The 15,083-nt window shown below is 39.3% G+C and overlaps 1 protein-coding gene across 1 annotated transcript; it reads left to right on the forward strand.

Annotated features, from left to right (window-relative positions):
- Positions 1–4: 4 nt before the first annotated feature.
- ZNF131 (zinc finger protein 131) lies at positions 5–12,977 on the forward strand (the record flags this gene model as incomplete). Its single annotated transcript, XM_009894207.1, has 6 exons — positions 5–59; positions 876–1,020; positions 4,143–4,506; positions 4,609–4,831; positions 10,140–10,270; positions 12,273–12,977. Coding segments are annotated over 6 exons (1,581 nt in total), but the record flags the coding sequence as incomplete, so codon positions are not given.
- Positions 12,978–15,083: the final 2,106 nt, after the last annotated feature.

Here is a 15,083-nt window from a genome sequence, read left to right on the forward strand (position 1 = left end):
CCAGTTCTTCTACAAATTCTTCCAAGATTTTACTCAGGAGCCCTTGGTGGAGATAGAAGGTAATCTGATTTCTGCAAATAAAACCCTTCAAAGTTGTGTGTCCAAGATGGAAATGAATGTGTTATCTTTGGTACAGGGTTACATACATGCTTGGTCATATCAATTGGCTTTCTAGATCTCAGCTCTAGAGTTGTTCTGAGGCGGCTACCACAGTGGAAAAAGACTTTCCCTGAAGAAAAATTAAAAAGAACAGTCTTGGATTAAATCTTTTGGAAGGAAAAGTGTGAGGTTCTGTAGGTGTTATTTTCCTTGTTGTTTTTTTTTTTAATCCTTGCCCCAGGTACATGGCTCATGGAGGTCAGGCAGACCCTGTGTGTTTTTAGGATTAGCAGTGTGACACACAATCTTTTCCCTGACGACAGCCATTCTGGTCAGATGAAAAAGGCTGCCAGTGATGGCCAATGCTAGATGCCTTGGCTGGGGTGCAAGAACAGGATAGACATGGAGCAATACTTGCCTGGTAGGCAGGCAGGAAGTTCCTGGAGCAATTATTTCAGCCTCCAGTAATGTGCTGCTCAGAGGTCTCTTGAGAGAGAGATCGTATTTTTGTGTTTAAATCTATACTTTTTATTATTCAAACAACTTTTTGTCCATCTTGTCCTTTCTTTTGTCTTTGTTGTGGCATAACTGTTCCAGATTCACGTGTTTCTGTAGTAGATTTTTTTTATTCCAACATAAGCCTTTTAAGGGCTCATGAAACTGGAGGCTACAGTACTGTGAGCAAAATGATGAGCAGGCAAGTGTGCAAGATTCATCAGACAGGTGAGGCTGAGGAATTGCTAAAAGAAGCTGTTGTTTTTCTTGCCTGTATATAGGTGTAAGTAACATGGCATTTCGTCACCTAATTGAGTTCACCTATACAGCAAAATTAATGGTCCAAGGTGAGGAAGAAGCAAATGATGTTTGGAAAGCAGCTGAGTATCTACAGATGTTAGAAGCGATCAAAGCACTTGAAATCAGGTAAGCACAAAACCTCTTTTTCTTCCCGTCACTGAAATGTAGAGTAACAAGAATCCTTTTACAAGAGCTGGCTGCCAGTATTTTGCAGTGCTGTTCCTTATCCTGGAACCTCCTAAATTTGTTTGGGATGATATACTCTTCTTCTATAAGATACGAGTGAGGCTAAAAAATGAATGTCCCGTTCTTTGGGCTGGAACTCGATGACACACGGCAACGCTGGTAAATGTTGCAGACATTGTAGAGCTGTGACTTTGTGGTAACTAATACCAGGTCTCTGTGCTATCTGGCTGCCCACACCTGATTGAGAGCTGGCTGTACAGTGACGATGTGCCTCAGGTAATTAGACCACATTAACAAGCTTGTGCTGGTGTTTTGATTTCATGCAGCTTTCTGCTATTTCTGAGAGAATAAGCAGTGATCTTAAAACTTATTGCTGCAAAAGTCAGTCATAGGTTAATGGTTGGGCTTGGTGATCTTAAAGGTCTTTTCCAGCCATAACAATTCTATAAAATTAACCTCTCAAACTTCTTCAATGAATGTGACTGTTATAATCAGTTATACGGGATCAAAACTTAATCGAATGTTGCTGTGGCACCTTTTATCCAGTACTGGGAACTGTACTCCATCACCAAACTCCAACCTGAGAAAAGCAGGTGCCGGTCCCATCATGCTGTTTTTCTTCCCCTTCCTTCCCTTTCACTTTCACAAAGTGCTCTCACATTTGCATTCTTTCTGCATGCTTCACTGTTCTTCCAGCATGAAGCAGGGGGAGGGGCAATAAATAATCCCAGAATTAAGGTTATTCTTGCTTTCTGTTCTAGACCCACTGAAAGGTCTTTGCATTCAGGCTAAGGAAAGACGGTTGCTTCCTTTTTATCTCCCCATAGATGTATTAGCCAAGGAGAGTGGCATTGACCACAAGTTTCTCTAGCAGCCAGCTAACATTTTGTTTAAACACCACCACCCCCATGCCATGATACATTGGAAAGTTGGTTTTCAACATCAGCATTTACTTCCAAATTGACTTATTCTGTGAGTATTCTGTGGATTGGCAGTGGAGCTAAATAAGTACGTAATTTTTTTTTAGTAGGAAAGATATGGGATTAGGTATTTCTAGTCCTACCCTTCAACCCCACAAACACCCTTTTTTGACATTATTAAGATTAAGCATGGTACCACCAGAAGATTCTTATTTTTTTTTTTATCCAGGAAGAAAAAGCAGACCTTAGCTGTCTGCTTGAGGAATTTAAAAGAAACTTGAAACTGAAAAAGCGTGTTCTAATCCGTGTCACTTTGAGTCAGTGTACACTGGTAGAGCTGTTAGGATTCAGATCTATCCATCAAGCTAAACTGCCGAGCCTGCAATTATTTCCCACTATTGTGTAATGGTATACAGTTTGTTGGTTATGCATCACTAGTATTGCTGTAATTTTTACATTACAAGGAAACAAATGTTTTGCTTAATGAACATGCATGCAAGCCAGTCTATTCTTAGAGTTATTTCCATTGTTCATAGATGTTGAAAAGTTTTTTATGGGGGTTTGTTTGGGGTTTTTTGGTCAGAAAGACAAACTTGAGTACCACTGTCAGTCTCTGTTTTCTCCTCCATCGTAAGAGGGGCAGAATTGCAATACAGTGCCTCAGTCAGAGCTCCAGATACTTCAGCTGAAGTAGAGATGGTTATAGAACTAACTATTTGTATAATGCATCACATTGCATAATCTAGACTGGAAAGAAAACAACCAGCTGTTGTTCTTAGAGTGCAGTTGTGTTGTATGTGTGTATCTCACTTCATGGATTCCCGAACAGTGGACACTTTTAAGACTAAGCTGGATGGGGTGCTGGGCCATCTTGTCTAGACCATGCTTTGCCAAGAAAGTTTGGACCAGATCATCCTTGAGGTCCCTTCCAACCTAGTATTCCATGATTCTGTGGTTGCAAGTTTCTTACAATGTGGTCAACGATGCTAGTCTCCTCTTTGCTGAGCAGATTATTCTTTTAGTACGCAATTCTGGAGCTCCTTGCAGTAATGCACCGTCACCTTCTAGACATTAGAAATCCAGGCTAGATGAAAATGTAAGTTTATTCAGACACAGGAAGACCGAGCAATTAGAGTAAGGTGCAATTTAATAAGCTGTATCCTGCATTACATCATTAGCAACCCATCTCTTACATACGACTTGTAGATACTGGGCAAAGCCTTAACTCTCCTGTTACTAGAAAATGTGACAGTGATAGGGAGTAGATTACGTGAAAGGATTCATCAGGCTGCAAAGGAAGTTAAAAGCTCAGCTTACCCCTGTCAATCTGATTTGAAGGGAAGGTAGCCACTCCTTTTCAAAACTGATAATCAGTAGTAAAACCTCCAGCACGTAAGTGCTGTGGATGATCTTGAAGGTGTGACTTGAAAGCATTGGCCCACTCAGCTGTGACTGAGATGGCATGTTATCACAACTTGGAGGAAGAGGGTTGTGTGTGTGTGATGCAGGGAGAACAGGAACAGAGGCGGAGGTTGTGTTTAAGCCCAGAAAATTAAACTAGAATACTCTTTCCACATCCCAGCGGCTTTTATTTTTACCTCAGCTGTTAGCTGTGTGCTTCCCTGAAGTACACAATGTTACAATAATCATTGGATGAAGTCACAGCTGTAGTGTTTTCTAACAAGCTGCAAGCGCTGCAGGCAATTGCACACACTCCAGGAGGAACAGCGTAGGAAGGACGTGAATCTTATTTCTGAGTAGGCAGGCCAAAGAACTCTCCTTCAGGGAAGTTTTCTTTCCAAGTACAGAATTTCACAAGTTTCTTAGATAAACTTACATCACTGGGTTAACTGGCCTTTCTTCTTTATAGATGCTCTGTATCAATCGAGCAGAGCTGTTTAAAACACTTTAGTAGCCTTATGTCAAATGCTCTGCAGCTTTAACCATGCTATTTTACAGCTCTAAGGAGTATAGATTAAGGTCAAATTAGCTTCTAACATGCACAAAGATTATGTGGTCATTCATCATTCAGCTGCTTTGAGAAACAGCTAGAGAGTGTTGAATGTAGAAGCTCAGTATTAGGCAGGAACTGTTACGTCAGTGCTTACGGATCTTAACCATGTTTATACAAATGCCTTTCAGGAACAAAGAAAATTCATCACCCTTAGAATCAAATCAAGCACAAGGCAAAAATAAACCGAAAAAGAGGAAGATAGCTGAAACTTCTAATGTTATCACAGAAACACTGCCATCTGCAGAGTCGGACCCTGTTGAAATTGAGGTTGAGATTGCTGAAGGGACGATTGAAGTGGAAGATGACAGCATTGAAACACTTGAAGAAGTAGCATCTGCAGAGCAATCCATAAAGTACATACAGACAACAGGTACATCAGATGAATCTGCTTTGGCTCTTTTGGCAGATATCACCAGTAAGTATCGTCAGGGAGAGACAAAATGCCAGATCCAAGAAGAAGGTGATAGTGCAACTGATCCCTCGTGCAAACAGGTAGAAGGTATTGAAATTGTGGAATTTCAGCTGTCACACATGAAGAATTTATTCCACTGTGAGAAATGTAACCGTTCATTTAAATTGTTTTACCATTTTAAGGAACACATGAAAACACACTCTGCTGAGAGTTACAAGTGTGACATATGCAATAAAAGGTACCTGCGAGAGAGTGCTTTGAAACAGCACCTCACCTGTTACCACCTCGATGAAGGTGGTGCCAGCAAGAAGCAAAGACCTGGGAAAAAAATACATATATGCCAGTACTGTGATAAGCAGTTTGACCACTTTGGACATTTTAAAGAGCACCTCCGGAAGCACACAGGTAAGAGCACTGCTATAGTCATGTCCTTGTGGCCTTGGCTCTAGCACTTTTGAGTTTTTGCATGTTTAAGGGAAATAGAGAATGTTCTCAAGAGAACATATGAGTCCTGAGTGCTAGAAATACTTGTCTTCTAGTTACAATTAAAATGCTGGTTTGTCTTTTTGTTTGTTTGTTTGTTTTGTTTTCCATTGATGTAAAATTTTGAGGGATTGAAGTGGTTAAAAATAGGCACCTAAAACCAGAAAGCACTAATGAAGCTTCTCTCTCAAGTCTATCAAATCTCAAAGATTTTTTCAAAATAATTTCTTAAGGCGTGTTTTCTTCAAAAATGTCAAACTTAGGAGCTACTTTTATTTTCACAATTCTGCTAATAAATGTTTCTGTTAAAATATGATCTGAACTGTGAGCTTCTCAGAATAGTACAGTTCAGAGGGTTTCTACATGTAACAGAACTTCTGAGCGAATGCCTGTTAATGCTTTAGGCATACAATGCGCCCTACCAATTCTCTCTTGTACCATCTTGTTTGGAAAGTTTCACCCTTGCTTTTGACATCTCATCTATGATTTGATTTTTCTTTGTTAATTAATGCAGCAAAACATTTCTAGTGACTATAGTACAGTTTTTTTTACTGTGAAATCACCCTCTGAAATCTGGATAGCATCTTTTGAGTACAAAATGACTTGTGCTCCTTCTTTCTTCTTTAGAATATGGGAGGTTAAGATGCTACTTCTTCATCTCACTGAAAAGTCTACGATGTGAACAGATACCGAGCATTATACAGATAACTCTGGATGTAAAATATGTGTGGTCCTGATATTCCAGATGTTTTTGTTTAATATGTCGGTCATGAGTGATCAATAAGAATTTAATGGAGGGTAGCAGCCCTATTTCTTTCGCAGCTTCTTGTTGTTCTTAGAGCCTTTTAATTCAAATTTCTTTGTATCTATATATGGGACTGCTAAGTATTGATATATAACACTGTGTCCAGTCTATTCCCTATAGCCCCTTAAAAGTTCCATTTATAAACAGTCTTAGGCAAATCCTTGTGCCCTATGAAGCAGGGAGTGTTTCTCCATTATAAGCAATCCAAATACAAGCTACTTAACAAAAGCCTTTTCAAAGAAGAGTTTGTGGCAAATTAACACAGTAACCCAAATATCACAATATGTTGGTTGCTGTTGCAATGAAGAATTTTGGGAACAAAGCAACTTAGCATGTCATGGGAGGTACAGAGTCTTTTCTAAATATATATTGATACCAGTATAACACATGGAATCTAGTTACTTCCAGTTTAGCGTTTTCAAAAGCCTTAAGCTTAAAATCGGAGAATCATAGAATTGTCTAGGTTGGAAGGGACCTTTTAGATAATCAAGTCCAACTGTTAACCTAACACTGCCAAAACCACCACTAAACCATGTCCCTCAGCACTACATCTACACATCTTTTAAATACCTCCAGGAATGATGACTTAACCACTTCCCTGGGCAGCCTGGTCCAATGCTTGACAACCCGTTCGGTGAAGAAATCCAATATCCAATCTAAACCTCCCCTGGCGCAACTTGAGGCCATTTTTTCTTGTCCTATCACTTATTATTTGGGAGAAGAGACAAGCCCCCACCTCGTTATAAACTCCTTTCAGGTAGTTGTAGAGAGCAATAAGGTCTCCCCTCAGACTCCTCTTCTCCAGGCTGAACAACCCCCGTTCTCTCAGCCGCTCCTCATAAGACTTGTTCTCTAAACCTCTCACCAGCTTTGTTGCCCTTCTCTGGACACACTCCAGAATCTCAATGTCTTTCTTGTAGGGAGGGGCCCAAAACTGAACACAGTACTTGAGGTGGTGCCTCACCAGTGCCAAGTACAGGGGGACGATCACTTCCCTAGACCTGCTGGCAACACTATACAGGCCAGGATGCTGTTGGCCTTCTTGGCTACCTGGGCACACTGCTGGCTGATATTCAGCCAGCTGTCAACCAACACCCCCAGGTTGTTTTCTGCCAGGCAGCTTTCCAGACACTCTTCCCCACACCTGTAGGGCTGCATGGGGTTGTTGTGACACAGGTGTAGGACCCAGCACTTGGCCTTGTTGAATCTCATAAAATTGAATCAAAAGAGATACTACCATTTAAATGTGGTCTCCTAAGGTCAGTGGAAAAACTCCTATTCAACCAAAGGCTAAGTTCTGAATTCTGTATAGCAGTAGTTGAATGCTAAAATGAAATTAAAAGGCCTGGGACAAAATGTCCTACAAAGTAATTGATCCTGTTGCTGCTTAATCACAACACCAGCAATAACATGAAAATAGCAATTGGGACAGAAATAGGCACCGATGGGTGGTGGTAATTCTTTTTGATGTAGGAATTTGACATTACCAATGGCTATTATCTTTGTATCAATAAAAGAAAGGAGGGAGACCCATGGAGTTTTTTTAACACTCATACGTACAGTGCCTTAGGCAGCTTCTGAGTCTCTGAAAAAATACCTCAAATATATCTTGCATGTCATGTATGTCTGAAAGTATTAACAAAGTCATTTCCAGAACTTATAAAGAGGGAGAAGTTCTGGTCTGATCTAATTATTATCTTGTTCCCCTTTATGACAATAGATGAGATTTCACTTTGCCAGTCGTAAGTAACGCACAGGACAGAAATTCTGCAAGGCTGCACTTAATGGGTATCTGTTGAATTCAATAGCTCTAATTCATCTTACATAAGAAGAGCAATTTCCTCATGCAGAAATCAATCTTTGAATGAGGCTGCTGCTCTCAATATGCTGGTCTAATCCTGGTATTTTGCAAAATTTATATTCTCTACCAGAAAGAGCCACTGAACAGCTTTGATTCCTTCTGATTTTACTGGAAATCTTGACTGCTGAATATTTCTCAGTGTTAGGCATTCTTGATTATTTTTCTTCTTTTTGTTCTTTTATGGAGAGTGTGTGTGTGCTCACATGAGTAAAAGTGCAAGTGAAGGAGTCGTGATGTGTTTCAAGCAGCTCAATTAATCTGCCCTTGTCTGAAAACCCTGTAACTGAAGTAATTTTTGGACAAACTTCCAATTAAAAATTAATCAAGGTCTTCGCCATTCTTGGTAAATCTGAAATATGTTTTACAGGAAGCGTGCTTTGAACTGCAAATAACATCTTCCACAGGAGTGAATAAATGTGTTCTATTTACGTATCTTGAATAAATGATCCCAATAAGTGCATTTGATGAACACCTGCCTTTGGTGTGTTTGTGGAAAAAAAATAATAACTAGATTTACTATTTCTCTCTAAACCCCACCTAAATAATGATGTGGTAGTTTGATGGTGATGGTTGAATTCCCTGGTATTTCTTATGTATTAGGCAAATAAAAGTCACTGTGTTAGTTTTTATGAATTTCTTTGGGTTAAAAATATTTATTTGAGGCAGCCTTCTTCCTGTGACTGTCAAATTATAAAGGACCAGCACAATATCAGACTATCTCTGGTCAGAATTTCTGTCCTGTGAGTTACAATTGGCAAGTGAAATCTCATCCATTCCCATAAAGGGAGAAAAAGATAATTAAATCAGGCCAAAACCCTCCCTCTTCATAAAATCACACTTAGATGAGACTAAACTCATAGTTGGATGACACACTGGGGAGGAGAAGCAAGTCGTGATCTTTCGCAGAGGAGTTTAGCCTCCAGCTGGCCAGTGGGTTTCTCAGAGAAGAGAGAGGAGAGAAGGCAGCTGGCACGCTCTCTGTTTTCCATCACTGCTGTGATTGGTGCAGCCCCGCTCACAGCTTTGATTTACACTGTACAAGAAGTCAGGCGATGTCTTTTGGTCTTTGGATATTGCCGCTGTTATCTTTGAGTTGTCACTTTCGGACACTTTTGGCAGAATGTATTGGAGATTACTGAAGAATCTGAGTAAGAATAGGATAAATCTGTCCCCGACTAGTGTCTTGCTCCAGTTAACTATTTAAATGTTATCAGATCACAGGGCAGGTGAAGGTCTGTGGCATAAGTTTTGCTCTGTAGTATCCATTGGTTGCTTGGGCACAGTCCATGATTTTTGACCTGTAAGGCTGATGGCAGTTTAGCATCCTCTGCATTACCTGTACAACAGCCTTCAAAAACACAGCATTTTGAAACCATTAAGGGAAATGTTCCCCGCATTTAACATTTTTCTGTAGCCTTTATGTGTGTAAGTGAGAATTATAGGCTACTTGTGGATTTCTTTTGAAAAGCTAATTAGGCATTTCTGAATATCTTTATTTCTGAAAATATAGGTTTATTGGCTTTCCATCTCAATAGTAAATAACTACTGCATTCCTAAAAATGCAGGTTTTCCAACTGGCTTGGATAGATTCTTATGTTATTCACTGAAAGGCCTCAGCCTCTTTTGCTGTTCATTAAGCTGTTTGTTTCAGTAGTAATGTTGGTGTCAGTACCTCCACATATTAATTATCAGACATTCAGAAGAAACACACTGTTCTTAATTTTTTGTACTTTAATTTCCTTAAATTTCATTGTGTTTGTGCATGATGAAATTACTAAACAGAGACACAAGTTGTTCTTTGTTACTACTTGATGACAGTAATAACAATATGCTACTTTGGATGAAAAAGAGAAAACAACATGTTTTCAGCCTCCCCTGCTGTTGTCCTTAGCTGGCTTCTGTGTTTGGTACCAGGTTTGAAATGAAGTAGCCAAATTCAAATTGAAAGGAATTTTTATCTTGCTTGTGCCCATTTATGTCCCTCTGTGCTTTCTCTTCACTGTATTCTGGGGGGGACAGGGTGTTTGTTTGTTTTAATACTGATGCATTGTTATTTCACGCTCATTCCACGCCAACTTCTTTTTCTGGATCTCAGTTTCAGCTCTTGCACACAAGCTGATACTGTTCTTGAAAATACAACTTTCTATTATTTAAACACTTCCTTCTTTAATGTGTCACTTTGTATATTTACTGATGTTGACTCCTTAACTGTAAACATTATCAGACAAAAAGAGAGAAAGAGCTGCTATTTCTTTAAGATATTTCATCAGAATAATAATCTGATTTCTGTAACCACCTAAATGTACCTTAAATGGCACTGGTAATTGTTACATTTTTTTTTTCTAAATGAGAATTATGATTTCACATTAGGTTTTTGCCCTTTTATTTATGTAAATAAAGTTTACATACAATGTCTTTCTCTTCTTCTGTAGAATAATCCAGTTGGCCACATCTTTCCAGCATATTTACCAATCTAAACAAAAGGGAGAGAGGTGAAGAAGAGAAAGCTGACAGAAACCTGGCTGGTTTTATACACTTACAAATCCCTGTATCTGTCTTAACAGGTGAAAAACCATTTGAATGTCCAAACTGCCATGAACGTTTTGCTAGGAATAGCACACTCAAATGTCACCTGACGGCCTGTCAGTCTGGAGCTGGAGCTAAAAAGGGAAGAAAGAAGCTGTATGAATGTCAGGTGGGTAATGGAAGTAGCAGAGCCTGAGGCTAGATACCTCCTTCCTGTGCTGAGGCAGTGTGAGTACTGAGCAGGAAAGGCAACGAGAGTGGGCTTATGTCTCCAAGAGCTACTTTTAGTAAAATAAATGTAAGGATAGCATCCAACCACAACATGCAGATAAATTCTTATATCTACATAGTTCTATTTAATATATGGAATTAGTGATATGGAGACTCGTAATACTTATAATCAGAGAGATTCTTGTGTGTGGGTAAGCGTTCATCTGCATGTTACTGATCTTTCTGCTTCCTTTTCAAGGTTCTTGATGCACTGACCTAGGCCTTTCCTTCACTAAAGTCCAAAATACAGAGTGCTATTTTATTTCCCATTTTATTATTCTTCTGTTTGATACCTAACATGTTGACTTTGTCTGGAAAGTCATTCCAACTTATGATGAAAATCTGTAATGTCTTCTGAGCAAATAGAAATGCTGTAGATGCATAGGTAAGGTACTTGGTCACTATACGTAACTGACATTTGAAAAGCTGTTCACATAAATCTTACATAGCTTTTAAAAGTTGATTCTGAAAAGCTGGAAAATACAAGAGCTGAGGTTGGTTGTAGCATTTTATTGGCCATTTTGCTGCCCCACTGCTGTGACAGTCTCAAATAAGAACACACTTCTTTCTCATGCTCTCTTGCTCTCTCTTATGCACTTTCTCTCTCTTTCTTTCTCGCTCTTTTGTTCTCTCTCCCTCTTTTTATCTCTCTTTTTTGCTCTCTCTCTCTCTTCTCACACTCTCTCTCTCACCCTTTCTCTCTTCCTCTCTCATGCTTTCTTTCTTTCACTCTTTTCCACTCTCTTTCGCTCTTTTCCTCTCTCTTTCTCTTTCACCCCACCCCTCCGCTTTTCTCTCTCCCCCCACTTTTCTCTCCCTCTGTGTTTTTCCCTTAAGGCTCTCACCTTACTCAGTTCCACCTTACTGTGGCTTGAGGTTAAATTGGGTTGTGTAGGGGAGATGTTGACTTTATTTGTTCCAAAGGAGAGAGGGATGTTATTCACAGAAAGCACTGAATACTGCAGGAGATGAATTAATTTTGTGTTGCTAAACAAGTCATTTAATCAGAAGTTTCACTGATACTGTTACATCATTTAGTTGTTATGGTAATCTGAAGTTAATTCTTAGGAGCATACCTTTGTCTTAAAGATAAGTTAGTTCTGAATGCAAGAATTACTGTGTAACACAAAGTTGTACCTAATAGCTTCATTGAATATACTGTTTTATCTTTGTGACCCTTTGATACCACATCCTCCCACAGATGTGAATGTGGATTAGTGTTTCTTCAGACCGTAGAAACTACAGCAATTCTTGAATAAGCTTTTCTTGAATTTTTGTCTCTTTAGAACTAAATTTGAAGGGAAGGAAGTGTGCTCATGTGCTTTGTGAAAATAGTGTGTCTGCAGTTGAGGCAGTACTTTTAGCTGGAAGAGAACCTGCTGAAATCACTCGAGTGGTTTTTTGAAATGGCAAAATGGGAGAGTTCAGTCTAGCCAGTTAAATGTCACGATACCATGAGCAAATGAAAGCTTATAAGGAAAAGTTGGCTTCTGGCTACTAGAACTTCAGTAAAAGGACAGTTTGTATTGTACTTCTGTTGTACAATATTATTACATAAATAGCTTTCCACCCAAAACTCTAGTACCAGACATTTATTAGGACTTGATACTGTATATGAGTTTCACATAAGGTTCGAATAAGAAAACTTCCAAATCCTCTACTGACTCATAAATTTAGTAGGTATCCTGTGTATGCCCAAATCAGAGTAGCACACTGTTTCATAAAAAGAAATAGTACCAGGTCTTCTGTTCATCCGAAGCTGACTTCTCAGCTTTTACCTCTATGTTTTTTTAATCCAAGTAGCAAGAAGCTACACTATATGAAGTCATGATCTGAAATAGCCGCTATATTTTGTCATATTTCTGTTGGTACTGTTTAACATACTGTATCTTTTGTTTCAGGTTTGTAACAGTGTGTTTAACAGCTGGGATCAATTCAAAGATCACTTGGTAATACACACAGGTGACAAACCCAACCACTGTACCTTATGTGATTTGTGGTTTATGCAAGGCAGTGAGCTGAGAAGGCATCTCAAAGAAATGCACAATATTTCAGAACGAATAGTGGCAGAAGAGGTTCTTCCAGTGGAAGCTGTGGAAGCTGAACCAGTAACATCAATGACTATAATTGAACAAGTGGAGCAAGTTCATGTCCTACCAGTAATTCAGGTACAAGTGGATCCTGCACAGGTAACAGTGGAACAGATGCACCAGGATCTCATACAGGACAATCAAGTGAAAGGCCCACAGATAGATGAACTGCAAGAACAGGTGCAAATTAGTTACTTGGAAGTTGAACATATTCAGACTGAACAAGGTGCTGAAGTTCATGTGGAGCAGTTACATGTTGAGCACGTAAATCAAATACAGATGGAAGAAGTACAGGCAGAACTTATAGATGGAACAGACCTGGAACAAGTAGAATATGCAAGTGTTGATCAAAGAGAAGCAGAAGAAAAGGAACCTAATCAAGTAGATGATGCAGATAAGGAAGATTGTGAACAAGCTGAAGAATTAAAAACTCAACAATTAGAGGACACACAGAATGAAAAGGTGGATGACTAGGACAAATAACGACACTATGCAGGTTTAGGAATGAAATACCAAATTATTTTTGTTAATTTTACATTGGTTTTTGAACCGTGAGTGGTCACCTTTCCAATATGCTGTCCTTAGGAAGCTGGACAAGTGGACCAAAATTAGCTTTCTTCATGTACAGCTAAACTTCTGTCATATGTGAAAAATAACTTTCCCATTCATGTAATACCATGGAACAGAAACTACCACAGACAGGGACAGCTTTGTGAGGATTTTAGTAATGAATAGCTTGTATCACTGTTACACCATCTCTGGGTATATGTAAGGGTAACTTCACCTCTCTTCCTCTTGCCATAGAAGCAAACTCTTTTTATAGAATTGCGGAGTGTCTGTGGCAGAAGAATCAGTAAAATCTGGTGGGTTCTGTTGCAAGTGGCAATTGGGTACCTGTGAATTTTCAGATCAGACTGTTTGCTGTATCCTAACAGCAGTCCCTAACTTTCAGGCTGGGGAAAGAAACATTGTTGCTGGAGGTCTCTGAGCACAAAAATCCTGTGCCTTTTCAACACTGACTGGTTAAATTTCCCCAAAGTTCCTAGAGTGTTCAAGAACCTAGTTCAGCAAAAAGCAATGTAGGTAATGTTTCATAGCGCTTTATATTTTTGCTTAGAATTGTCAGCTACTGATTTTTTTTCTTTTTTTTTTTTTTCCCCATTAAATTTAGAGACAGGGGGGCTGAGGGAGGAAACAGATTCCACATGGAGGCAGCAGGACACTCTAAAAGAAACACTTTAAAACAGGAAAAACTCAGCAGAATCTGTGGTAGACATGAGCTGAAAGAAAGCTACCAGCAGACTCTTCTTTTATAAATCGTCGTTTTTGAAAATGAATATGTTTAAACAGAAATATATAGGAGACTTGTCTATATGGTATCAGGTTCCCGTTTTTTTAAACAAAATTCCGACACTTGACACAAAGGTGTGCTGAACATAAGAAAAAGCCATAGGTATGAGTGCTAAACTGTGGATTGAAAAGTAGGACTGTAAATAATGTAATCAATATTAGACAATAAAACAATACCAACCATGAAATGTTGCATTATTTGTTTCATCCAATAAATTAGAAACAACTGAGTGAGTGGCAGTTACAGTGCCAGCTCCCAGTGGTAAGAATCAATCTCATTTTTAATAAGATTAATAGCTCTTTACTGTAAAGTTAGATTTGTTTAGAAAATAATTGTCTAGCTCTATGTTCAAGGATGCTAAGGACTTCTAATTCTCAATTATAGCCTTGAGATTAGAGGTTCTCTACACTTCTGAAAAACTTTCTTTTCAAAGCCTTAACTGCAGGGAGGCATTTTTGCAAGGATGTTCCCCAATGCTCTTGGTAATCCTGTAGATCTTAGTTAAAATCAGGCTTTTTCTATTCAGTCTTTTCCACATGCAGAATTATTTCCCGGGATTTGTGCTTTTATTTAGTCTCGTTCAAAATTATTCTTGTGTTTCATCGTAGCCTTCGAGAAACTGTTGCAAAACAAACATGGATCTCAATTAAAATTTCAAACAATTTGATTTAAGTAACTTGCATTCTTTTTTATGATGTTTTGCGTTTTCTGAGATGCAAGTAGTATGTGATGAGATTCTGTGCAGAGTGAAGAATGTGGGCCAATGTTAACCATGAAAGTAAAAGTTGGCTATTGTATTTTTACCTGGCTTCTGGTAAGACGCTCATCTTCTGATAACAGGAAGGGGACAGGCCTGCTCGCTTAGCCGCGTCGCTACTTTTTTTAGGTATTTGTGCATATGGACACACGGTCTGTCTCTGTGGAATTACAGGAACCATCTGGCTGTGTGTCTAACCCACGAAACTAACTTTCAGGTAATTCCAGTCCCCTGTGACTGGAGCAGCCCCATGGTATTGGTAGCAGGGCCGTGGTTTGGTAAGCACAGTGGGGCTATTTTTGTTGCGTGTACTCTCCCCTTTTCAGCAACAGTTCGTTAATTTGGTGGGAGAGAAGCAGTCCTGCCTGCCGGCTGCTTCTTTGAAGCGGGGCCTTGACATCCATAGCCACCTCTGCCGGCGCTTGTCCTTCCCCTTCCTTTACATGAGGGCTGGCGGCCATTTGAGGAAATAATCGGTACGGTTAAAAGACCTGAAGCTCGGAAGCGGGGGTGC

This window comes from Charadrius vociferus, unplaced genomic scaffold (assembly GCF_000708025.1).
Source record: "Charadrius vociferus isolate BGI_N301 unplaced genomic scaffold, ASM70802v2 scaffold70, whole genome shotgun sequence".
NCBI lineage: Eukaryota > Metazoa > Chordata > Aves > Charadriiformes > Charadriidae > Charadrius > Charadrius vociferus.